General features: G+C 31.3%; 4 protein-coding genes across 4 annotated transcripts in view; 2 read left to right on the plus strand and 2 right to left on the minus strand.

Annotated features, from left to right (window-relative positions):
• The window catches only part of LOC117175995 (peroxidasin), a 9,579-nt gene extending 2,915 nt beyond the window's left edge, over nt 1–6,664 (plus strand). The window contains exons 2-5 of the mRNA XM_033365917.1: nt 1,408–1,928; nt 3,068–3,860; nt 3,946–4,303; nt 4,381–6,664. Coding sequence (XP_033221808.1) covers nt 1,408–1,928; nt 3,068–3,860; nt 3,946–4,303; nt 4,381–6,447 — 3,739 coding nt within the window. The 3' untranslated portion in view covers nt 6,448–6,664. The remainder of the gene's footprint in view (nt 1–1,407; nt 1,929–3,067; nt 3,861–3,945; nt 4,304–4,380) is intronic.
• Nucleotides 6,665–7,086: 422 nt separating this feature from the next.
• On the minus strand, nt 7,087–13,182 carry LOC117176906 (acyl-coenzyme A thioesterase 13-like). The gene is made up of 3 exons (XM_033367294.1): nt 12,662–13,182; nt 10,901–11,085; nt 7,087–7,391 (listed from the first exon to the last, which is right to left on the minus strand). Exons 1-3 carry the CDS (start codon nt 12,746–12,748, stop codon nt 7,235–7,237), a joined length of 429 nt encoding a protein of 142 aa, XP_033223185.1. The 5' UTR covers nt 12,749–13,182; the 3' UTR covers nt 7,087–7,234.
• A 34-nt stretch (nt 13,183–13,216) lies between these two features.
• LOC117176904 (carboxyl-terminal PDZ ligand of neuronal nitric oxide synthase protein-like) overlaps nt 13,217–27,747 on the plus strand; it is a 62,258-nt gene continuing 47,727 nt past the window's right edge. The window contains exon 1 of the mRNA XM_033367283.1: nt 13,217–13,390. The gene's annotated coding sequence lies outside the window, so the exon portion shown is untranslated. The remainder of the gene's footprint in view (nt 13,391–27,747) is intronic.
• LOC117176905 (diphosphomevalonate decarboxylase) lies at nt 14,597–19,327 on the minus strand. The gene is made up of 9 exons (XM_033367293.1): nt 18,933–19,327; nt 18,465–18,535; nt 18,301–18,368; nt 17,817–17,860; nt 17,561–17,712; nt 15,811–15,978; nt 15,399–15,692; nt 15,126–15,287; nt 14,597–15,034 (listed from the first exon to the last, which is right to left on the minus strand). Exons 1-9 carry the CDS (start codon nt 18,982–18,984, stop codon nt 14,876–14,878), a joined length of 1,170 nt encoding a protein of 389 aa, XP_033223184.1. The 5' UTR covers nt 18,985–19,327; the 3' UTR covers nt 14,597–14,875.

Below are 27,747 nucleotides of genomic sequence, written 5' to 3' on the forward strand. Positions count from 1 at the left end.
ATAGATTTTAATTAAAAATGAAATGCAGTTGCATCTAAGCAACAAAAATGAATTTTCTACAAAATACTTGAATCATAAACTAAAACAGATGAATTTCCAACCACAAAGTTGCACATTTAACCAAATTGTTGATGTTATATGTGTGTCAATTTTTTCTAGTGTCGAATAGTCTTAGTTGTTGGCCGTTGAAAAGCAGTGTCCCGGTAGTGGCGTTTTGGCCGTTTAAGGGTTAATACATTCAGGATCATTGGCGAGTCAAATTGCTACATCTGTTTCTTGAAGAGGGCGTTTTTTCTTTTTTAAACACAAACCTTTGCGAGTTGTCAGTATTCACTTTATAAAACTTCATCTTCCACCCATAAATTGCACTTACTTTAGCATTTCAAAATCTTTGCAGTTGCGAGCAAGTATACACTCGCGGTGGCAAATAGAAATATAATTAATAAAATTTTCTTAATTTTTTTAAAAAATCTGTAAATTATATAAAATGCAGCTTATTGATCTATGACATTATCGTTATGAAATCTCATGTAGATATTTTATACACAGTTAATTAGAACTAAAAGAAATACAGGCACTGGAACATTAGGTTAAAAACGTCTAGTAGTATAATTATGCACACATTAATACCAATTATAATTATTAAATTTTCGCTCGAATATAAAATTTGTACATAAATCTTAACTTTGAAATTGCTATTTTTAAGAAATGCTTTAATTAAGGAACGCTAATCATTTTAAAATACTTTGTGCTGTATTCTATTTCATATTCGAAAACTTCAATTTAAAGTTTTTTAATTTTTATAGACTCTCCAACTTTCAATTTACAATTGTTTATTCATTAGAAGTTTGCTGATGAAAAATGTAAAATTTCAAATTCTTCAATTTTAAATATGCTTAAAATATAAAATTTATGGCGCAAACTCTTAAACTTTAAATTCCTCGATTTTGATTTCTTCTGTATAAATTGCTGATTATCACAGAGTTGAAATTTTTCATTTGGTAACACTTATAATTTGAAATTTTTATAATCAGAAATTTTGATTTAAATATTTACACAAATCTCAAAATTATTCATAATTAATTAAATTATTTATAAATTTTATATAATTTTGCAAGTGTACATTTTTAAATCCTTTACATTTTAAGATGGGCAATTAAGAAATTATGGATTTATGTACATTATTTAATTTAAAACAGTTACATGATGACAGATATTGTTGCTAACATTATACTTCAATTTTTTTAGTTTATTCTAAAATACTTAAAATTCGATGCTGGTATTTTTTAATGCATCAATTTTAAATGTTTAATTTACCAAAGTATAAGTAATTAACTCTTAATTAGAATCGTGATTAGAATCAAAAAGCATAACAAATCAATTTCTGAAATTATTCTCTCTTTATAGGGACTTGAGGTTCAACAATATCGCTGAAATACCACCTGGAACTTTTCAAGGTCAAAAAAAAGTACACACCTTATTATTGAACGATAATCATCTCAGAATTTTGAGAAAAGATGTTTTTAGTGGAATCCCAAACCTGAGAATTTTATACATATACAAGAATCAGATCGAGAGCATAGAGCCTGGAGCGTTCAATAATTTGCCGAAACTGGAGCATCTCTATCTTCATTACAATTACTTAACAGAGATAAGGCCAGGCACGTTTAGCGACTTACCAATGCTGGACAGACTTTCGCTGCAAAATAATGATATTCATCGAATAGCATCCGATGCATTTCACAATATAGGACCCATGACTCGATTACAATTAGATAGCAAAACTTTGGAATGTACTTGCGACTTAGTATGGTTAGTCGAACGTCTTAAAAAAAATCCTCAGCAAGAAATGAATGCTGTTTGTGATTCGCCAATAGAAATGAAGGGAAGACGTTTAACTTCCATGTCATCTGATGATTTTCATTGCTGTAAGTATATTTCTCAATTAACTGAATTTAAACATTTTTTAATAATTGAATTTAATACTACACGCCCTACTGAAAGAAATCTCTGAGTTTTCTTTAGCGAAATAGCCTGGCCCATTTGAGTCTATAAACAAAGTCGATTTAAAACAAAATAGTCTCGCAGATAGTTTGAGAGATCTGTGTCCTTTTCAAGATCCTTTTAGTGATCCTTTTAAGAGTGGTGCGACGGTAATATAATGTTCCTTTTGTATTCGTCACGTACCGGGCGGGCAGAGTTATTTACAGTAGTTGATCGTGGCTAATCCGCTCTCCCTTTTTAAATTTCTCTTCAAATTATTAACACTTTTTTTTAATTGATGAATTTTCTCATTATACTTATGTATAATTATAACTTATAAACTGATATACAATTTTCTAGTTGAACTAAAAAATGTTGTCTTTTTTGGCGTATCTCATTCCATTTACGAGACACGTTCTATTAATTCCAATTGTAAGAATTAAAAAAAAGTTAGATATCTGAAGTCATCGAAACCCGTAGATTACGAATTATTATGTTTTAGGCTGTTAACTATGAAATTAAAAAAAATCTACTTCTAAATTTTAATCCGATAGCTTAACAAAGGACCCTTGAATGTCGACTACTCTATTGAGATAGCCTCTCTGCTTATTATTTATGATCGTATTCTTATTTCAATTTCGCAAAGGATATTTTAAAGCCTTCAGACCATTTAAACGAGCTTCCTGGACCTTTAAAAATATCTACCTGAGTTCCTGCGGAGAATTTTGTCTGAGCTTCTTTGATCTAAAGAATTTTTAGTATATACTCAACGATTCTTTTCGGTAAGGCGGAGAGAAATTTCAAGAGATTAATTTACGGATGCGTCTGATTTTAGAGCTACAATTTTTGAAAGCTGTAAAGTCTCGGACTCCATGACCTAAAAGCATAAAATACGAGACCTGGGATCAAAGAAGCGTGGGCTAATGCCTGAAACTTTGAGACCTATGCTTTAAAAGCAAGGATTGTGAGATTTTAGTTCTCGCATCAAAGCGTGATAAAATTAAGGGACAGTGTCGTGAATTAATCTCCCGAAATTTCTCTCTATATACCAGTGTTAAGTTTTTTATTTTTAAATTCTTTTCAGCCAAACCGGAAATCATGGAAGGTCCTACGGATGCAAAAACTGACATCGGAGGAACCATAATATTTACCTGCAGAGTATCAGGAGATCCAAGACCGGATGTAAAATGGATGCGAGACTCTATAGAAGTCGAAGTTGATGGAGAAAGATACCAAGTTCGAGAAGATGGAACCCTGATAATTTCCGATGTGAACGAAGATGATACAGGCGAATATGAATGCGTAGCACATAATGACATGGGATTTACAAATTCTCGAAAAGCTAGAGCCTTAATCACAGTCTCAGCCCTAATTCGTTTCACGGAAATTCCATCATCTCAAACAGTTGAATCTGGAGTTGATGTATTTTTTGCTTGCAGAGCCGAGGGTCAACCAAATCCAACCATTGAGTGGTGGAGAAATGGAAGACAAATTTCACCTGGAGGTCGCTTCTTGATTGAAGATAACGGAAGTGTTTTGAAAATTAAAGGTGTTAAAAAAAGCGACTCGACAAGATACGTCTGTCTTGCCAAGAGTTCAGAAGGTCTTTCAGAAACTAGTGCCGATTTGAAAGTCCTCCAAGAAGATTTCAGATCTCCGGAGTTGACTTACGAACCTCAGGATATGGAAGTTGAAAATGGAGCTTCGATTGAAATAACTTGCAGGGCTAAAGGATACCCAAAGCCGGTAATTCAGTGGAAGAAAGATGGAAGTGCTTTAGATAGTAACAGAAATATTGCTTTGAACAGAACCAAAATTAGCATTTCGAGAGGTGGCAGCCTGTATCTGTATAATGTCTCTGCTCAAGATGCTGGCAGGTTTGTCACGTGAACAATGAACGTAGATATTACTTCTATAATTTTGGAAATATCTCTATTTAATTTGATGCTTTCCCTTTCTCAGGTATGAATGTTCAGCAATCAACGAACATGGTCGTGCTACAGGTCAAGCTCTACTTCGAATTCGAAAATCCGAGACAAGCGATGCGATTGTTCTTCGAGCTTTTCAAGAAGCCAGGGATGAAATAGATCGAGCGATTAATAACACTCTACAATCACTATTCGGTGGTTCCAAAAACTCTAACCACTATAAGGATCTTTTTAGAATGTCGAGGTTCCCTCCAGCTGAAGGAAGAGCAGCAGCCCGACCAGCCGAGTTATTTGAGAGAACCCTTCAGAATGTACGTCGTCTTGTAAAAGATGGAGCAGCTGCTAACGTTACTGACCAATTTAGTTATGAAGAATTTCTCTCTCCTGAACAGGTAGAGCATCTTCGCGAAAACTGCTACCCAACAAAAAATGCTTTGTCCATACAATATTTAAAAATTTCTTTTTACAGATGCAGGAAATTGAAAGACTCTCAGGTTGCACAGCCCACAGAAGAAAGGACGACTGCACCAACATGTGTTTCCACAATCGATACCGAACCATCGACGGGAAATGCAACAATATACAAAATCCAACCTGGGGATCTTCTTACACCGGTTTCCGCAGAATTCTAAAACCCATCTACGAAAACGGTTTCTCAACCCCAGTTGGTTGGAACAAAAATCGTCTTTACTATGGTTTCCCAAAACCAGCAGCAAGATTGGTCTCAACTTCCCTCATCTCAACCCACAATATCACATCTGATGATCATATAACACACATGGTGATGCAGTGGGGGCAATTCCTCGATCACGATCTAGATCATGCCTTACCAGCTGTTTCAAGTGAAACCTGGGACGGTATCGATTGCAAAAAATCTTGTGACAATGCTCCACCATGTTTCCCGATGGAAGTACCACCCGGTGATCCTCGAGTGAAGAACAGAAGATGCATTGACTTCTTTAGGACTAGTGCCGTCTGCGGCTCTGGGGAAACAAGCATCCTTTGGGGAAAATTGACTCCTCGAGAACAGTTGAACCAACTTACTAGCTACTTAGATGCCTCTCAAGTCTACGGATACGAAGATGCTGTTGCTAGAGATCTCAGAGATTTAACAACCGATCGCGGATTGTTGAGAGAAGGACCAGTATTTCCCAAAAAGAAAGCTCTTCTTCCTTATGCTGCAGGACAGTTTGTAGATTGCAGAAGAGATCCTCTCGAAAGTTCGATCAATTGTTTCCTCACTGGTGACTTTAGAGCTAATGAACAAGTTGGTCTGCTTGCCATGCATACAATTTGGATGAGAGAACATAATCGCATTGCACGAAGACTTTATGAAATAAATCCTCATTGGAGGGGCGAGAAACTCTATCAAGAAGCGAGGAAGATTGTCGGTGCTGAGATGCAGCATATCACCTTTAACAATTGGATTCCTACGGTCCTGGGAGCAAGTACTGATGAACTTTTGAGTCCTTATAGAGGATATGATCCGAGTCTAGATGCGACGATATCGAACGTTTTTGCGACTGCTGCTCTTCGATTTGGTCATTCTTTGATACAACCTAGATTAGAAAGATTGGACGAGGAGTTTATATCAATTCATCAAGGTCCTTTGGATCTTAGAGACGCTTTCTTCTCGCCCTGGCGTTTGGTAGAAGAAGGTGGGGTTGATCCTCTTTTAAGAGGAATGTTTGCAACTGCTGCAAAACTCAAATTACCGGAGCAGAATCTTAATATTGAGTTGACTGAACAGCTGTTCAGAACAGCTCATGCTGTCGCTTTAGATCTTGCAGCGATGAATATTCAGCGTTCTAGAGATCACGCAATTCCTGGGTATTTAGAATGGAGAAAGTATTGCAATATGTCTAATGTAGAAAGCTTTGATGATCTTAATGATGAAATCAGTAGTTTTAAGGTTCGTGAAAAATTAAGAGAACTTTATGGTCATCCTGGAAATGTAGACGTTTGGGTTGGAGGAATTCTTGAAGATCAGCTGCCGAATGCAAAAGTTGGACCACTTTTCAGATGCCTCTTGACTGAACAATTTCAAAGAATGAGGAACGCTGATAGATTCTGGTATGAAAGTCCATCAACTTTCAAGAAGGAACAGCTTGATCAGATAAAGAAAACAAGTCTGGCGAAGATCATTTGTGAAAATGGAGACAATATTACGCGAATTCAGAGGAATATTTTTCTCCTACCCAGTGAAAATAATCCTTTTGTCTCTTGTGATGAAATACCTTCGATAGATTTGAGGATGTGGAACGAATGCTGCGAAGAATGTGATGATCAGACGAATACTATTTCGAGATTTAGGAGAAGTACTGCTTTGAGATATTCGGATAGTCAAGGTTTGATTAATAAGTTTAGTTTGTCACCGAATTCCAATCGAGAGGAAAAAATTGAGTTTATTCATCATTTGATAGAGGAAACGGATAAAAAGAATAAAGAACTAAGGGTACTGATGAACGAGGTGGCTAATAAGATGTCTGAAATTAAGTCATTGCTTAGGGAATTAGAAGACAAGGAATTGAAGTGAAGAATTTCTCAAATTGAAAATTTCAACCTTGAATGAGTAGGGATCAATTTCTTTAAAATTTTATTGAATATTCAAAAGTTTAATGAATAATTTTTACTTTTTATTACTTAAAAGTTATTAATAAGTTGGAAAATCAAGTTTTTCCAGAGATTGTACCACAAGCATTTGATTTATTCTTATTGTGCCATTTCGTTAAGAAATTGTAGTTTTTAATAAAGAAATATAATTTAGTTTGGCAATTTGTATTTTTTTTATGTTTAATATTATATACAAAATTAAATGATTAAAATAATATTTGTTTAAGAGATTAAAATTAGAATGTTTGGAAAATCGCAATCTTATGAATATTTAAAGAGTTAATTCATCAAAATAACAATTAAAAATTATAAATTTTATGCACTATGTAGAGTAACAAGTTTTCAAACGTTAAAAATAAAAAGTGCTACAATTAAAAGTATTATAATTCCAAAGTTTAAATATTTTTAATAATGATTTTTCGAAATTTCCGATTTAAAATGATCATAACATTATAATATTAAGCATAAACTTGAAGGAATTAAACGAACGCTTTTTCTTCCAGTGTTGAGGTATAAAAAACGGAATTTAATCGTCGAATAATGAATTAAGTTAAAATAAAAGATAAATGGATAATTTTGTTTTAATTATTGGCTATATGTACATGCTTGATAAAACGTATAAAGATTAAATATTAAGAAAACTACTCGGGAAAGATTTCTAATAAAAATCCAGCTGTAAACGGTAGGGGATAGTATTTTTGAACCAATATTTATCCAGAAGCTATGAATTTCGTGTGTTGACCCCGAGCGATAATCGCACCATCATCCTTTTTAAGTTCCACCTCGAGAAAAGCAAGGCTTTTTCCAGCCCTGATAGTTCTTGCATCAATGAACACATTGTCACCAGGAAATGCTGCTTTCATGAACCTGAAAAATTTATTTTTTATTTTCCCACTTAATTTAGAATAGTTACATAAAAATTTATTAAGACCTTACAGTCTATTACATGTATATCCATCATTAATAAGAAATAATTACAATGAGATCACAGAACATTTCCTAAAACTATGGAGATACTTCCAGCATTTCTCAAATCATTCTGGTAAATTTTTTACAGCTCGCTGTTTCAACTGAAGGTAAATTACTTTTACAAAATATTACTCGGTCAGCACACCTATTTAATTCAGTAAAGTATTTTGCTCTAATTTCTGCAAATCGAGGGCAATCGTTAAGAAAATAGTTAAGATCAACGCTATCGACAAAACGAAATAGACAGTTGTGAACTAAAAATTGTATACCGTTTATCAATCAAAAAATATTCTCTGAGTGACTATTTGTGAGTCTTAGCTGAGCTAAACCCCTTTTAAAATTCAAGTTCATTCTAAAAGTAAGATAGGGCTGAGTACCTTGATGTAAAGAAAGATAAGGCCAGATCTTCAGACACCGAGAGTAGGCCCTAGCTTCCAAATCTCTTATAAGAGAAGCTATCATGTAATAACTTAAAACCATGCTTTTACTAGAAGCTAGACCCTCCAAAGAAGCCTCGCTCCATAAGTCCAGCATGTTACATGCCTCAAAATAAGGTCTGAGTTGCAAGAATCAATTTGTATCATTGTTTTTTGGCTTAGACCGTACTAGTCCAATTATTCTCTCCACACACGGTCTTGGATACTGTTAAGAGTCCATACCAGAAATTTGTTCAATCCTAGACAGTGTCCTGGCGAGGACAACACAGGACAGTGACGGTCTACCCATTTCGAATCGCACCGCATAGTTTGGAGTATTTGTTGGTAAATGTAGCATTCTCTTAAAGAAACTCCGCTGAACCCTCTCCAGAGAGCCAAGAGACGCCTGGCCGCATACTTGCACCCCGCATAATATTGAACTATTAAACAAGCTCTCAAACAATTTAATATAAGTTGACCAATATTTAATTAATTCAGAATATATATTTATCTTTTATTAAAAACGCCTAAATTAATGTCAAATGTATAGATAAAGGGTAACATTCTTTGGAAAAATTTCGTTACGATACGTATAAAAACTAAGTGAAACTCCCAAGGAAATGGGGGTTAACAGGTTTTACGAAGAAGGGTGGTAGAGGAGTTAACGTAGAATTTGACATCACATACGGAAGTTATAAATGTGAATAATTTTTTTTTTAATGCGTCAAAAAATGAAAATTAGTAATTTTATTTTAGAAGTACCTGTTCGCGTCTTTGTCACATTTTAAAAGAATTCCTCATGTTCCGCCTATCTTTAAGAAACTTCCCCTTTTTCTCATTTTTTTGCTTAAATGCGAACTGAATTAATAGAAGCCAATAATAAATTCCAAGAATTTTTTGTTGAAAGTTAATTCCTTTAGGCTGTGTCTAGTTGTTCCGACTAACTACAGTGGCGTGTAAAAGTTTTTGGCCACCTATTTTTTTATGACTGAATAAATTCTCTTAATTTTTATTATACCGGAGCTAAAAAAATGTCTCTTTAAACGGTTGATTGTTTTCGAAATTCTGTTTAAAATAAGCCCAGGGTGAAGCCAATTTGTCTAGTTTTTAAGTAGATATTGCAAAAATAGTGTAAATTTCAATGTTTTCTTAAATTTTCAATAACTTCCGAAATAGCACATATTTTTTAACGTTCTTGGGCTCATTTTGAAGCTTTTTTTACCGTATTACAACAGCATACGAGTATAAATCGTTAAAAAAAAATTTCGAATTGCTAGAACTTGAAGTTGTAACAAAAAAATTGGAAAAATTGAAATATTATTTTTAGTAACAAAAATATTTTTGTAAAATATATGAAACATATAATCATGAAGTTTCTATGTAATTTCCCGAAAAAATATATTTATTTAACTTTTATTCTGATTTGCCTACAGATAATATGTTTTCAAATGTATCTAACTTTTTTCTTACAACTTCAAGTTCTTGCCATTCGAAAAGAAACTTTTTACAATTTATACTCTTAGGCTGCTGTGATACGGTAAAAAAAGCTTCAAAATGATCCCAAGAACACTAAAAAATGTTGACTATTTCGGAAGTTATTGAAAATTTAAGAAAACATTTAAATTTAAACTATTTTGTAATATCTTCAGTCATAAAAAAAGAGGTGGCCCAAAACTTTTGCACGCAACTGTAAGTTTATGAAAAATATTTGACTACTCATCCCGAATTTTGGGACGACAAGACACGTCGTTCTTTTTAATTGAAAAGTATGCTATTATATTTTTGGTTAAAAACGCTACTATTCGGATAAAAACTGATCTATAAGAGATCATTTTTGATCTATGAGGTTTTGTTGAAAATTCGTTTTTTTGCTAAAAAAAATTAATTTTTTTAACTGAAAATTGAACTAATCTATGATTGGTTGAAAATTAAACGTTTTTAGTGTAGAATTGATTAGTTGAAAACATTTTTTTTTGTTGAAAATTCATATTTTCGGATTGAAAATTGAACTTTTTTATACCAATTCAACTGTTTTTTGAAAATTATTTTTATTGCTTACTAGAAACTTAACTATTCTAGGTCAATTCATCCTTTTTAGCCAAAAATTGTATTGTTTTTTTTTAACTTTAATTAATTTGGTTAAAAATACAACATTTTTTTTAGAAAATACTTTTGTTTGGTTCAAAATTCAACTGTTTTATTAAAAATTCGTATTTTTGTGTTGAAAATTAACTATTTCATATATAGGATTTCAAAACTCAACTCTTTTGTAGAGAATTCGCCTTTTGATGTTAAATTTTCAGGATATTAGTTGAAATTTGTTTTTTCGCTTGAGTGAAAAATCTTTCCTTGTTGAAAATTCGCCTTTTTGGTTAAAGCCAAATGTTTTTTTATTTGAAATAAAACTATTTTTGGGTTAAAATATCAACTAGTACTTTTTTTGTTAAAAATTCATTTCTCAGGTTGAATCTTTATATAATTTTGTTGAAGTGAGATCCTTTGTAACTGGAAACTACACTACTCAGGTAAAAGTTGATCTATTTCGTTGAAAATTTAATTATTTGGTTAAACATTCAATTATTTTGCAGAAAATTCGTCTTTTTAGTTAAACAAAATTAAGCTTTTGGTTGTAACTGCAACTATTTGATTCTTAATTAATTGCATTTTTTTAATTTAACTATTTTGTTGGAAATGTAATGATTCTGTTGAGAATTCAACTGTGTTCTAAAAAATTCGTCTATTTGGTTGGAAGATTCACTTATTGGGTTACAATGCAACAGTTTATAGTTAAAGTTAATAATGCTTGTTTGAAAATTCGACCACTTGCTGGAAAACGTGTTTTTGTTCCCCTATTTTCAGGAAAAATCACCTTATTTCACTCGCTTTCAGACCGTTTTGTCTGAAGTAGACTATAAAAATATTATGCTTGTATGTTTTGTATTTTATTTTAACACATATTATTTTGTTAAATGAAATTTTCGAAAAACTTACGTAACATGTAAATCTACCGAAACACCGGGTGATCCATTTCCATGAGTCATTACAGCGTACGTTGAAATGCAATCAATCAAAGTGGATGTGAATCCTCCATGTAACGTTCCTCCCAAGTTTAAATGTTCATCCTGGACTGTGAATTCTGCTTTGCAGTTTCCATCGCCGACAGAGACTAGCTTAATCTGAAATGTATATTTTCATTTTTGAACTATAAATGTAGCTTTAATTCCAAATTTGATTGAATCTATTAAATTTCAGGGTAAATTATAAGAAAAATCAACAAATGTTTTTTATAAACAAATTCAATTATTATTTTTGGTTGTTTGCTAAAAATTTTTTATTTAAACTAGTATTATAAAAATTTAATAAGGATGTTGCATACGCATAGACTGACTGGCATAATGCTTCTAATAAACAAATTATGTATGCTTATGAACATTGAACTCGAGCATTTAACACAAAAAGAATTGTTTATTTTTATTCAATAGACTAGAACCTAGTATATTATATAGGAATTCCAGTTACTGGCAATCCATAAACCGAAGTTATAATTTAATTCCTTTTACCACAAATATAGCATAATAGCACTAAATAACTAGTATGTATAATACAGAACAATGATAGTATAATCAAATGAATATAAGGAAAACCTGCTTAAAAACATATTATTTCTTGCAGGTTTTCCTTATATTCATTTAATTATTACATAAAATTATTCAAATAAATTTTTTAAAAACATATGGGTATCACGGTGTGTCTCGACTGACTTCAACCCAAAAGGGCCCGCATATAACAGTTTTTTTCTGAATATACTTCTGGGATGCCCCACGATCATTTTGAGCACAAAAAGAAAAAAACTGCTTGGACCGTTTTTGAGAGAACTCTTTTTTTGATTTTTTCGAAGAGGTTAGTTAACATATTTTAATAGAAATAAGTTGAAAGCTGAATTTGATTGGCTTGAAACATTCAGTCTGGCATCCGAAAAAGGGCTGCAGGTGCTGAACCCTTCAATATTTTTGAAAAATAATAAAAAACACTCTCACAAGGATTAAAGTGCTTGAAATTTTCAGAAAAATTAAAAGAGAAATTTCATTAATAAAATTGATGTTAAACAAAACTTTATAAAAAATGGGTCATATTCAAAAGGCCATAATTATTTTAGTTCTATAAGAGCTAGAGCAATGTTTTTTTAGATCTACACAAAATCAAGTCTTCTTCAATTAATTATTTAGCAGTTTTTACCAGATATGCATAGGAAATAAGTTATTTCCCCAAAACTATGTAAATATATTTTTTCATTCAAATTATTCGCTTAGATGGGCTTCTTATCACCGTAAATCCCAAACTTTTAGAAATAGAACATTCAATTTTTTTTCATTTTGAAAAAAATTTCAAGCACTTTAATTCCTGTACATGTGCTTGGGACATAAGATAAACAGGAATGAGGCAATTTTCAAAAAACTGATTTTTTCCCACGTTTTTCACCATTTTTCACAAATATTCAAGGCTTTCAGTTGTCGTAAGATGTTCAGCACCTGCAGCCCTTTTTCGGATGCCGGACTGAATGGTTCGAGCCAATAAAATTCCACGTTCGACTTATTTTTATTAAAATTTGTTGATTAACCTCTTTAAAAAAAAACAAACAAACAAAAAAAGAGTTTTCTCAAAAACGGCCCAAGCGATTTTTCTCTTTTCGGGCTCAACTTCAAAATGTAATTTAAAAATTACTGCAAATGATAAAATAATTATAATACTCACGTTTTTTAAACATTTTCCGAAAGTATTTGAATTAATCGTTCTATCAAATACCATTTTGGCAAATTCAGCTGCTCTAGATACACTCATCTTGATATTGAATTTTACCAAACTAGCTCACGGTTCTTACAATGCTCACAAGAAACAATGGAATATCTTTAATCACACCACAGTGAAAATATAAAATCGAATGGTTTTCTTTAACAGTCGAGTTTTTAATTACAATGATGAATAATTTATTATCCTGCTCTAAATTCAAATAAGGTAGACGTCGACCCGGCAGTTCAATGTTGAATAATGATGAGTATCTGGCATCTCGTTATTTAAAATGGAGAAATCAAAAAAACCATGATATAATCATGATCAAAGCCCAAGCAAACTCTTAACACTTTCTTATGTACTCATACTCTCATAACTGCTTTTTATATTAAAAAGTCCTTATACCTTGTTTTTATAGGTTAGGGCATGAAGTCGAATTGTTTAGAATTTACGGGAAAACTCGTCATTTTGAAAAATTCACGTGTTTCATCTCACGTGACTTTGAGAGTTTGCAGACGACAAAAGCTGACAAAAATGTTCAAACTTTCTCGCGCCTAAAATCGTTTTTTTGAGCTTATAAGTGTTTTAAATAAGATTTGAATTAAATATGCATAATGTAACCATTTCAGTGCCTTTGAAGAAAAAGAAAAACTTTTCAGTGTTTTGTGGCTGTCAAAAATGGCAAAATAACAAGTTAGTTTATCATTTAAACATTACTCTATATGGTTTCCCATTAATTTTTTGAAAATTTAGAGACCCAAAGTTATACAGAAAAATTCAGAGAAAAACATAACCTCACTTTCTGACATTATTGGACTTTGTCATTATCAGAGATAATTATATTTTATACTTTATAAATACTATAATAATTAACGTTAAAAATGCAAAAATCTAGTGTTAAACATATTTTGTAATATATTTGGAGTTTTTTCAAGTTTTTGAAAACATAATTTCGATTTGAAAACGCTTTAATTGGGATTTTAAGTTTGAAGTTCAATGATTTAAAATTGAAAGTTTTATTTGAAACAGACAAATTTTTAATCAGAAGCTGTCAACATTAAAAAATTTTTGAGGGAAAATTTTATTGATTGAACAATTATATTAGATGTTAAAAATTGAATAACTTATTTGAATTTATAAGAATCTGGAAAATTAATTATAAAAAACAAAATAATTTCAAAATGTTCAAAATTGAATAATTTCATATGCAAAGTTTGAAAACTGGATCATTTAAAATTTAAAGCAATTCAGATTGTATAATTTCTAATCGAAAGCGAACAAAGCCTGGCACCTACTGTATTGATACCCAAGTCATCATTATGCTTGAGTTCACGAAAATTTTTAGACAAAACAAAACCTTGAGCGCTGACGGGTTAAAACACGTAAGAAAAGTGAATGTGACATGCTTTTTCTGGTAACTATAAGTGCTCAAAAATCATTGAGACAAAATCTGCACAAATCCTGTTCGTGAGAAAATCACTTTTTTGTTCAGTAAAAAGTACCAATAATCAGTTTTTTGAGAATATCTCCTCAGGGATGTATTTTATCCCTAAAGTTGTTTTCATATGATTTTTAGATAATTAAATTATATTTCGAACGAGCGATGAAGCTTTAAAAAATACTAATTGGTTACCGAGATAGAGTGCATATCAGTAAAGTCAATCAGTGAAAATATCGGGTTTTCCGAAGTACCACATCAGGAATATATTTTATCCATAATATGATTATCGAGCCAGTGTCATTTTTAGATGACAGCTGCTCCCAGTAGGATCATACGGGAGTTATTTATTTCTTTTTTTTAATTAAATTAAACTTATTTTTTAATATAATATAATAATTAAAATTATGCAATTAATTGACTTAAATTTTAGTTACAATTTACTTATAAATACAATTACATACATTTTTAATTATTTATTTGAATAAAATCGTACTGTTTTTACACCAAAATTTTTTCTAATATATTACAGACATGCTTGCATAACAAAAGCAGCTTATATTATTAAATGAATATAAGTCTTAATTCCCAAGATTCATTCTCCATATAAATATTTATTGTCTTTATATTAGTTTTTAAAAATTAATTAATAAATATTCCTAATATCACCTTTATCCCTGACTGCATATAAAAATTATTTTCTCTTTGAATTTCCTAAATACAAATTTCATATTTATTTCTTAGACAGACTTTGTATCCTTCACTGGGAGGCCTCGGTTATTCAAAAGATGATCCTTGTCGTCCTTTAATAGTTTTGGTCCTTCTCCAACACGTGTATGAATCGTGTATTTGAATCTTCCAGGCAATTGTTGTTCCAGATTAATTTTCTTCAGCAAATCCTAAAATTGATTATTCATTTTGTTAATAAATTCAAGAAACTATTCTCTACAGGTTTCAACATTAAATTTAATACCAGAATACAAAATTTACCAGTGACAGTTTTACTGGGAGAACAGGTATGCCTTTTTTGTATTCGATTATTGCATCAGTTGGAGGTGGAAGAAAATGATCGAGAACTGCGCTAAATTCAGGTACATCTTTTTCTTGAAGATAGAGAGTTGGATTGGGGCCAGCATCAAAAGTATAAGCTACCTGAAATTAAAAACAATTTGCTTTTAAAATTTCTTTGTTCAATTTTGTGTTTAGATCTGTGATTCCTGATTCATTACGGTTTAATTTTTTTTAACGGAAGTAAAAGTATACCTTCGTTTTGTTTACAGCATAATTGTATTCATGAACTAATTCTACTGTAAGTTGGGATATATCGTTCATATACACACAGGGTGGATATGTATCTCTACAAACTGCATGGAATTGATTGGAATCTTTCATAGTTAGTTCAGCAAACTTCTCGAAATCTTTTTCCAAAATAGCTTTCTCCATTTGATTTGCTACTTTTGGAACGATATGTTCAGCTCTATGCTTTAAAAATTCCGAAGTTTCGACACTTCTTTTCATTCCCACGGCACTAGATACTTTCTTCCTTTCATCATTCACCTATTAAAAACAAAATTTATATTTAGAAATATTAAAAAGCTTTTTAAAATAGAGTAAAATAGCATTTATTGCTGCGAAATATGTTTCTCAATTAGAGAAGCTGAGAAATTATACTTACGACAAGAATAAGAATTCTGATTTCTGGCCAGAAACATGCTGGCACAATTTGTTTTGCTATGCTATCTGATCCTTTTGGATCAGAACCCATATGCCATCTTACAAATCCTCCCATTGTACTGCGACATGCAGATCCAGAACCTGCTCTCGCAACTGCACTAATATCGCCCTTAAATAATAATATTTATTAGACCTGATGATAATTTCTTAGATTAATACTATACAACCTTGCAGCAAATCAAGTTTTATACTTTTTAGAGAATTTTATTCACTTCTTGTTCAATTTTCCTACTTACCTTTTTATAAGATAATTTCATATTTTTTAATTTTAGCCATAGAATTATTAATTTTATATGAAGCCCTCACAAATTATCCATTTTAATGTGAATGCTTTTAAATATTTAAAAATAAGAATTTAATTAAAAACGATTGTTAAATTTCCAAATTGATGCGTTAAAAATTTAATTGTGAACATTTAAAACCTAAGAATGCTACGATTTTATTAAAGGAATAATTCAAGAATTAAAACACCTGAAAAAGTTCATGATTCAATAAATTCATACTAGATTATTCAAAATTTGACAATTTAGAATGTAAATATTTGTAAATTGAATTCTTCAAAATTTAAACTTTAGGGATTGTACAATTTTATATCAAATTTGAATATTAAAAATTAAAAAATTGTTTTAAACTATACAATTTCATTAAAAATCTCAATATTTAACGGATTATAAATTGAATAAATTCATATGGAAACTTTAGTCATTTAGAGCGTCAAAAATAGAATAATCTTAGTTTTTAAACTTTCAAGATTAAAAATTTTGAAACTGTGTTTGAAATGGAGAAATTATAAGTTGAAGGAATCCAAAATTGAGTATTTTTATCTAGGAACATTCAAACAATTTGACATCGTCAACAACGCAACAAGTTAGAAAATATTAAATTATATTATAGCGTTTCAAATTCAACGATTCGAAATTCTGAAACGTTTTCAAGATCGTTAATTCTTTTTTTTTGTTTGATCAATATTCCAAACAGAATAATTTTAAAAAATGAGTAATTTGTTTATTTTTATTTGAAACATTAAAAATGGTTTAATATCGATTTTAAATGTTCAAAAAAATACGATTAAATTAGAAAGAATGAAAAATGAAGTAATTTCAGATTAAAACTGAATAAACTTGGAAATTAAAAAATTATATAATTTCGAATTGAAATCGTTAATATAGCTGTGGAATTTTGAATTTTATGTTAAAAATTGAATAATTTGTATATATAAGTGATCGAAATTCAACTGCTGTAAATGCAAAGCGTTGCAGATAGAGTATTTTGCATTTAAAAATAAAAAACAGTACAACTTAAAAATGATATTCTGAATAATTGAACGGTTTTTATTCGGAAATGTTCAAAATTGAATAACTCCAAATTAAAACTCTCAAAATTGGACAATTTTGAATCCAAGGTTTTACAATTTTTAAAATATTTATATGTTGTCCCTTTCAAGCATTAACAATTATAATAAATAAAGTTGCAGAGTATTTCTATTTGAAAAACAATATGTACCTCAGTACTTTCTGTCACCCGTAGTCACCTATTGGCTATTTAAAAAATAAATCAAAATAATCACTTTTACCTCTCTTTTGACAACAGGCTTGTATTATGGCTTTTGAAATAATTGTTTAATTTCAATAATACAATTTTCGGGAATAAAAGCCTATTATATTTAAAAAATGAAAGTTTATTTTAAATACCTCTACTTTATATAATTTCGCGAGCGCAGCTGCAAAGCAAGCATAACCAGCAGCACTTGATGCTAAACCGGCAGCTGTTGGAAAATTGTTCTCTGAACAAATGTGCAACTTCCACTGCAGAACTTCATTTCCCACTTGAGCTCTTTTCTTCACTAAAAGAAAAAAATATTTAAATTAATTGATTTAGTTATTAATCAAAAATGCTATTTATTTGAAAGAAATCGAATTAATTCAAAATATTCTTGTTATGGCTTACTTTCTAGCAAACAATTTTGAAGTCTCTTGTTGATAGATTCTTCCCTGAAAATATAACGAATTTATTTTTTATTTTTCAAAGGACACCTCTCTCACAAAATGAACAGAAAAAGCTTTAAGGTGAAATGCGATCGCATTACGACTTTTGATAAGCATCGCCTACACCGTCAGGAAACCGAACTTTGACCGAAAGGCCTTTTGCATACATTTTGTGCGGGTTCGTTTGCAATTTAAGATAATTGGAACCAGGACCCCACCTTAAATTTGAATTGCCTTATTTCACTCCATAAATTGAAATTAGCCAATTTCCCACTCTGAATAAAAATTTAATTTAAAACAGGAATCGGCACTAATTATCTAAAAGAGATGTAATTCTATATTATTTATTCAATAAAATGAGACAATTCAATCTTGAGGTTGGGGACTTAGTTTCAGCGGCCTTAAGTAAAATTATTATGATCTGAATTGATATTTTTATTACGTACTTTCCATTCAACCAGATTTGATCCTTTTTGAAATCTGGACTTGCCATTATAGTTGTCTTTGCACATAACTATACAAATTTCAAGTAAACTTTAATGATAAAATGTCATAAAATTATAAGAATCTTTAAACGCAAGTAATATTTCATTTAATTAAAAAAATGTACCTGTTCAGTATCTAAAGTTGCACTAATTGAATCGTTTATTGGCAAAATCAAATTCTCATCACGTTTCCCCCCTGTTGAAAAATTTAAATCCAGGTTTTGAAAATTATTTTATGGACGGATTATATTCAGTTCATTTTTAGCTACATATTATGATCCAAAGTAGCTTAATTTAAATAAGAATTGAGATAAGAATACTCATGAATAACGTTTTCTCCGACATGTCTAAAAATAATTCTCCAGCCCAAGAAAATAACTATTCCATATTCCAATACCAATCATTACAAATCTTTACAAAAAAAGAATATTTTTTATATACACCTATCGAATTTTGTAAATATTTGAGTACTTCTATTGTACTTATTTTAACATTTTTTAGAACTGTTCCAATTTCTGTATAATCTTTTTTGAAAACATTTTTAAAAAGATAAAATATTTTCGATATAGTATTTATATAAAAGATTTACTTACAATATTTTATAACAGCTATATTTACAGGAGCGATGCAAGTAACGGTGTGCATTTTTGAATTTTTTTCCGATGCTCATGCGTTTTAAGGGCTAATGTACGGAGTGCGTACGATGTCAACGTCAACGGTACCGACAACGGTATGCGTGTCTTCACCTTTCACCTCACTCCACACGTATGTAACTTGGTTCATATTCTGCCCACCAGGAATGAGGTCAAGAAGTCACCACTTCGATTAATTTTTTCAGAATCTTTACAGATATTATCTCCTGTCACCACTGTGGCATAGATTAACATAAAAAATGAACTTTTTATCCAAGTGAATTAATCTAAAAAAAAGTGCTACTCGCATGCCGGCTCAGGGCTGTGGCACTTTGCCCCGTACAGAAACAGAACTGCTCAGAACAAGGATTGTGAAGTACAGGGTCGATTGGTTCATTCAAGAACTGACGAGGTCTGACGTCATGTTATTCCGATTCAAAAATCCAGGGACGCTACTTTAATACTATTTTTATTAGATTATAATTTCAGTTTTATAATGATTTTAAATTAAAATTTACATGGATTAATGATTCTAAAATAACAATACAATATAGCCCAGGTAAATAAAAACGGTTGAACGATTGCTTTAGTGAATCAATTTCGTCTAAGAAAGCGGATTGGAGGATCAGGTTCTAAATAGAAATGACGGTAAATAATTATTACATATAATTATTTACTCAATAGAATCAGACATCGTTAAACAAAATTTTTTTTTGAATAACTGTGATTTGAATATGCCACATGAAGTGCGGAGAATTTAGTGGTATTCATGACTTCTCTAAATATTAGACAGGTCCCTTTGGATACTTTTTTGGCGATCGGCTTCAATTATCATAAAACTATTTGTTATGTGTTGGCCCGCTCTAAATGTCAACTATTAAGACCCTCATGCTGCTCATATCAAAGTACTTTTTTGGCAGAGTTTCTAAATATTAAAGTTCCTGTAATGTTTAAATGTAAATTCATAAGATAATTGTTCAACAATTATTTTAATTAAGAAGTTAAAAAATTTGAATATCTGGTCCACAATTAACAGGACAAATTATTAAACAAGCAGCGAAATCTTAAATTTTTATTTGATATTTGATGCAAAGTAAGCATGAAAAAATGCACAATTAAAAACCAGACTTCCAAAGTACCTCAGAAGTACCTCCAAAGTTCGGAATGCATAGGCAAGGAATCAAGTAACACAAAGAATAGTTTTGATCATATTTGAAAATATTTTTGAAATTCTAATTTTCAGAGTAGTAAATTCTCAAGTTTTGTGAGAAAAACCCGCCTAAACGAATTTTAAGATCTTGACCATTTAACACATTTTTTTAAAAAACATTACATATTATAATATTCCGATTTCAGTATTTTATAGAGGAGTCCCTGTAAAGCAATGACACTCGATCTTTAGAAAAGAACAATCTTTTTTTATAAACCTTGGTTTGAAATCATGAAAATCAAAAGCGAATGGTTCCAAATTAAAATACAAAAATTAATTTTCTAATGAATGTGTAAATTAATTTTTCAATTAATTACATAGTTGTGTTTTTCAAATTCTTTTATCTTTATTATGCAAAATAAAGCATTCCTGAGAACTGGTGCCATCTGACGAGACTATTTCACATCAAGCGCACAATTTAAAAAGCATTTGGTTGTAATTTTTTTTTATTATTATCAAATATACGTAATGAATGTATACTTTGAGGGTAAATTTTAGTTTGAGGATTTGATTTTAATGACGGTGTATATAATTTTGGATTTTCAATTAAGTCGTGGCACGTGGTTAAATTAATTCTTTCATGCATAAATATCTAATGTTAATATCTTTGTTTAGTAAATTATATTTAATGGCGACAAATTTGTTATAATTTCGAGAAAAGATCAATAGTTTTAGTAAGTGTTTCTAAATAGTTATTTTTTTTCTTTTTGAATTTGAAATAAATAAAAATATCCCATTAATTTCCACCGTGAAAACAAAAAACTATTATTGTCTAATATAGTTTTATAAATTATGATTTATTTCTAATCTTATAAATTTGCAAATAAAATTTTAAAATATAGAAGGTATCTTATAAAATCTAATATGTTTTTGTTTTTCATTGTTTCAGTAAAAAAGTTTGTGTATTATATATTTAATAGAAAAACCTGTAAAACTGGGAGCTCACCGGGAATTTTAAAAATCCAAAACAATGACAAATTACCTGGTATTTTTTTACCCGTGAAAAAAAAACATTTAATGAACATAATTCAGTTTGAAAACCAGGAATTTTTGGCAATAAAAACGTCCTATCTTGTAATATATATAATTAACTTCTCTTGAACATTCCCCGTTGATAATTGAGGTAAAGTTAAACCTACTCGTGAAAAGTGCTAGCATGAACCAACGAAATAAACAAATTTAATTTGGTGCTTAATAACAATTTCTGCAAATATGTTTGAAATTTTAGAAAGTAAAAAACGGAGAAGAAATTGTATTGCTTTTTAAATGACCCTAACACATTTTAAAAAAGAATATCATTTAATAGTAAAGATATAATTTTTCGATTAACCTGTTAATTTTATAGTCCAATTTTTACTCCTTCATGCTTCTATTTTTCAAAAAGTTGAGTTCTAAAAAACTTTCGAATTAAAAGCATGTAAATTTAAATATTGTGGTTAAAAAAATGTCAAGGCCAAGAAATACGTTTAACTATACGGAAAAACTATTTGTTGTAACATTTGGAATTATAATATTGATTTTTACAAGAGTTTATAGACGAGAAAATAGTATTACGTTTACATCCAGAGCGGAACTCTTTCGGCATTCTTCACTACCACCGCCAGCCCCAAAATCGACAAAGTTTCAGAGTTATACTGTAACTGACATTTGTGGTTAAAACGATTAATATTATTATTGATAGCAGATTGGAGATAAGAATAAGTGATATTCATAAATTTAATACTAAAACCGTAGTTGCAATAACTAGCAGTTTAAATAACACAAGTTGCAAAATAAGTGTGAAAAATTACCATTTTCAATGGGAAGGTGCAATGAGAGGAAAAACATTTGAATGCAGTGCTTTGCGAAAATTCTGATTTAAGATAGGAAATCCAGTGCTGAATGACGTCTTATGCACCGAGATTCCTGAGGATAATAAAATTTCAAAATCTCATAATTTGTTTAATCACAAGAAAATATCTCCGTTCCGCTGCCTCGGAGATCCGTGTTCGATTCCCGCCAGTTCTGATTTCTTCTAACACGATTTTTTCTCTTTCAGCTTAAATTAAAATATTAACATCTAATTTTATGTTTAACGTATAAAATTGGTCATAGGTGTGATTTACCGCGGTTCTAATCGGCTAGCCGGTGTCATTTTTAGATGGCAGTTGCTCCCAGTGGGACCCTGCAGTGAATTCCAAATTATGTTTATTTTGCTTTTTCGACTATGGCAGTTTTCCTTATTTTCTATGGGAAAAATTAGAAAGACGTAGAATGTACTCAGGAAAAATGTTATTACTATTGTGTTTTAAACATCGTAGTCTTTCCTAGGGAGTATACAAACTTTCTTTTGGTATAAGTAAAATTATTTAATCATTTAGTATGATATTCCAATAAACTTAGTAACTTCACAGTTTAATATTCACAATAGAAATTCTTGAAATAGTGACGCTATATCCTGGCTTGCTATTACCTTATTGTAAAAATAAATATTATAATATCAAATTTTACAACCGAAAGTTTCTCCGTGTAGCTATAAATTTGATGTCTGGCGTTTAACTTTTTTTAAAATGGTATACTGCTGGTATGATGAGCACTTTGCTTTCTCATTATGATTATTCAGCAAATATATTTGCATCCTCATAGAGGATACATTATTGATTTTTAAAAATGGTTCAATGTCACTAATGAAAATAGTTTAAAATAAAGTGTTAGGGGGTGCTCTGGCGGGGCCCTCCACCCACCATGAAAATAAAATCAGAAAATTTAGCCAATCAATAAAATATCTCCATTCAAGGAGTTTTTTTATTCTTGTATCAACTTTAAATTATATTGGCGAGATAAATTTTTACTGCAAAAACATAGAACTTTCAAATATTATAAATGACCACAACTTCCCTAATTTTCAATAAAATGTGTAAATAGCAATCGCCAATCGACTCGCCTTGAGACAAGAAAACTCTTCTATTCTTGGCTCAACTTTAAATTATGCGAATAAAAACATTTTCACTGTAAAATTCAACTTTTGAAATATTATTAAGTGCTAAAAAAATGTAGTGAATATTTTTAGAATCTTTTCAGTCAGTTTTAAGATATTAGTAGGGGAAATAATTCCTTCGAATTTTATAAATTTATGTGCAACCGTCTTCGACTTGTCGTTTTCACAAAAAAGTGTTATGTAAGATATTTTTTTTGATTGAAGGTTTAACTTTTCGTCTGTATTGTTGTTTTTCGCACCTTCCGCCTGCAAATATGAGTCATTTTGGGCCTGTTGAGTATTCAAATGCCTTCCGGGCTTTAGAGAATTTGGAGAAAATTTACAGTTACTTTCTAATGTGATTTAATAAATAAATAAATAAATAAATAATGTGTTTTAATGTGTTTGTTAATAAAGTTGAATGTTAAAAAAGGTCTGCAATACAGATTGAAATTTATTACAAAATACGCGAGAAATAATTAGATAACAAATGCATATCTCCACAATAAATAAATAAAATAAAAAAAGCCTTGCGGGATTGCGAAGTGAAAGTTATGGGCTTTCAGAAACACGTGGTGGCGTTAGCGGTGGTTTTAAAAAGTTGAATTATTGAAGCACCTGAAAAGCGGAATTTTCTAGCAGTTATTTTTCTACGATGCCTGTCCGGAAAGTATCCGACCTTCCCTAGCGGAAGAACCGGAAAGAATCGGAAAGAAAGTACCTTTCCGGTCCTTTCCGATTTCTATGTGAACTTTGTCTCCCTTTCTTTCCGAACGTTTATGTTCGTTTATGTTCGTTCCGATTTCTTTCCTATTTCTTTATGAATAAATGTGAAATGTGAAAATATGATCTATTAATTATATATATTATATATATATATATATATTCAATACATAAATATAATGAAATAGAAGCTAACTAGAGACTAGAGGGACATTCTGAAAGAATCGGAAAGAAACGGAAGAAAGTTCACATACCCCTTTCCGATTCTCTTTCCGAAACCTTTCTGAATCTTTCCGAAGCGGCCTTTCCGATTCTTTCTTTTTTTACGGCAGGGTTACTCCCCTTTGGAAGCCACAACCTTATTCGAGCGATTCTCCCACTTTCGGAATATATCTGACAGATGCGTTCGTCGCATTGTGTCTTTTTTCTCTACGTTATTAAATTGTTTTCCTTTTGGAAGATAGTTTAATTTGGGTAACATTTAGAAATCACAGGAAGCCAAGTCAGCACTGTATGGAGGCTGTCGAACTTGTGTAAAGCCGTGTTTCACCAGAAATTTCTGAATAAGCTGCGATAAACGGGCCAGTACGTTTTCATGGTGAAGGACCCAGCCATTACTTTCCTCCAAATCTTGGATAAAAATGTACAAAACAATATAGTTTTTGTAATTCCGAGATCTTGCTCTATCTCTCTCATTGTTTATCGACGATTTCCATTAACTAACATTCTTAAGACTCGTTCTAAATTTTTCGGTTTTTTGACCGAATCACTTTCCGCTGAAGATAAGATCACTTTTAAATCGCATATAAACCTTTCTTTAAGTATCACTCATATATACATCATCATACACTTCGTAAGTCATAGCGATGATTTCCGCACATGAATGGCCAAGTTTTTGGCAAAATTGAGTGCATAATCTATGTTTGGTGCATTCCACCATCCCGAAATGCGAAGCCTATGTGGTTAGACGTCTACGCAACTGCGTACACTAGTGACTAGTCGACTAAAGATTCGCAGGTCAGTGTCACTTAGTAAAGCACAAGGTCGGATACTTTCTGGGAAAACCTCGCATCTAAAAACAGCATAGAGATAAAGATTTAAAATATGAGTGTAAATTTCAAAGAAAAAAGGACATTTTTTTCATTTTAAATCACATCATTATTTATCAAAACAAATTAGAAATATACGTATTTTAAAAATTATCAAATTCCGAAAAAGACTAAAGCGGTCTTAAAGTATGAGTCACTTTAAGCACACAACTGACTTTGTACCGACACTGATTGTGAATAAACGGATGATACTCAACGACCTTTGCTGGATCGAACCTTCTCACTAACTAAATTTTTTAGGGAAAAGGACAAACACTACCCTCCTTATTTATTCGAGATATTTCACTTTAAAATTTCAATTGTGCCCATAATGACTCATGTTGCAGACGAAGGGTTGATTAAACAAATTCAAACATTTCTAGAAATTTCTACCCTTATTGTTTGAATGCATGTCTTTTCACAAGGAAGAAATACAAATATTTCTATATAAAATTGAAAATTAGAAATGGTCGCCTTTTTATATTTTCTTCTTTCCTTATCATACCATTGGGGTAAGAGGAATTCATTCGGTTCTAGCCTCTTAATGCTACCTGGGATCAAGGAATTTATATATGGCAAGAATAAGAAAGGATGAGGTACAAATTTTAGATCAATCTGAAATTTCTGTGTTGCTTATTTAAGCCATAGTTCACATAAAAATAGGCAAATTGACTTATAATCCCATAAAGATGCATATTATTTACTTCAATTGAATCCATTAAGCGGACGATTTCCATTTCATCGCGGTGTACCTGCTCGTCTTACCCTATCCACTCGACTTCTCCTCACGTCCCTGACTGAGCGAGATTGCTATGCCGGGCTTTGCCAGCAGGGGGCCCCTTTGTCCTAACGAGGCATAAAATGCGATACATAAAAATGTTATAGTTTTGAAATCAGCAAATTAAAAATATCATATCCAGAATCTATGTTTATTTGCGATTCCAACGATATGTAACTTGCAATTAAAATATTGAACTTAAGACTAAGTTATGGCAGATATTAGTTTGTTTTGACCCTGACTAGATAGCATTATGGAATTTTCCGTAGAATGGTTGAAAATGCATCAGTTTATTTGTTAGAAAATTCGTCTGTTGACAATTTAATACTCATCCGGTGGAAGTAATGCTCTTATAATTTCCATATTATAATCTACTATAATAAGTATACTCATTTGAACTCTATTCCTTAGAAAGTGAAGTTTAATTTCCTTTTAATCAATTGCCCTTGTGTTTAATACACTAGTGTGGCCCTTATTTTTCAAAATCATTTTTATCAACCCCTAGTTCTGTTCGATTACCCAAGAATCGACCATCATTTTTAATATTATAAAATCATTGTGTGTGTCTATTTGTGTATGTGTATACTAAATAACTTATACTGTGTACTGTTTTGTTAAGGATTCGTATTTCTGGTTTAAAAATTCAAGTACTTGGTTTCAAGTATAATATTCCTCTAGGCAGTTGTGTAAAAATCAGTATATTCTATTAAACTTTAAAAAGGCGAATTTTCTACCAAATAAACTGATGCATTTTCAACTATTCTACTGAAAATTCCATAATACTATCTAGTCAGGGTCAAAACAAACTAATATCCGCCATAACTTAGTTTAATTTCAATATTTTAATTGCAAGTTACATATCGTTGGGATCGCAAAAAGACACAGATTCCGAATATGATATTTTGAATTTGCTGATTGCAAAACTATAACATTTTTATGCATGGCATTTTATGCCTCATTAGGACAAAGGGGTCCCCCGCTGGCAAAGCCCGGCATAGCAATCTCGCTCAGTCAGGGACGTGAGGAGAAGTCGAGTGGAGAGGGTAAGACGAGCAGGTACACCGCGATAAAATGGATACTGCCCCATTAAGCAAAGCTCTCCAAGAGGGCCGATTATTATCTAAGGTCGATCGTTTCAGGCGTCTATCACGCTGCTGACACTTTACCACACATTTCTTATAAATTATGTTTCTCCACACTTGCCTGTCCTACCACACGCAGAAAAAAGAAATGTAATATTTATTAATCAAGAATTGTAAAGTGTTTTTTATAACCGTAACAGTATAAACTGCTCTTAATAAGAGGGTGAAAATGTTAAAATCACTTAGCATTTCGTAAATGTCTCAGTGAAATTAAGGTTAATTCAACGGTTATATTTCAGTAAAATAAACCTCTATTCCCTCGTATTGCATACTGAACGACATGTAAAATCCACTGAACCGAGATTACAATAGTAGTGCAGTGGACATTACCGAAAGATCGGTACATGCTACTGATCCGATCGGTTTACTTAACTCGCCCCTAAAGTCGCAACGCAACCTCTCCGCGCGGAGCACCGGTTGAATTCACGACGCAATCGGCAATTAATGGATTGCATCACCTAAAAAACATTTCTTTTTGACATTTCTGTGACAGTCGTCACATTACTCCACACTCTCACTTAGCATGGAAGGGGTTTTATAAAAATAGCACCATTTTGGATGGCACAACCTATTCACAGATCGCGTACACTTGAGAGATTATTGGAGCAAGACGTGTTTTTGTTCCGTCACTGTTTCAGCTGACATATAGAAATGATGTGAATGCTACAACTTTTGTTGTGTGCCACGATGGCATGGTTGCGTATTCAGAAGTCGTTCCCGAGTTCATCACCCTCAGTTATAAATGCATTTCAAAATTATTTTACAGATCGCAACTCGTATACTAGTGTAGTGGTTAAGACTGTTGACTTGCGTGCTTAGGTTTATGCGTTCGAATCCCCCCCCCCATTGCGTGCGAAATTTTAATTGTATTATAAGCAT

This window comes from Belonocnema kinseyi, chromosome 7, assembly GCF_010883055.1.
Source record: "Belonocnema kinseyi isolate 2016_QV_RU_SX_M_011 chromosome 7, B_treatae_v1, whole genome shotgun sequence".
Taxonomy (NCBI): domain Eukaryota; kingdom Metazoa; phylum Arthropoda; class Insecta; order Hymenoptera; family Cynipidae; genus Belonocnema; species Belonocnema kinseyi.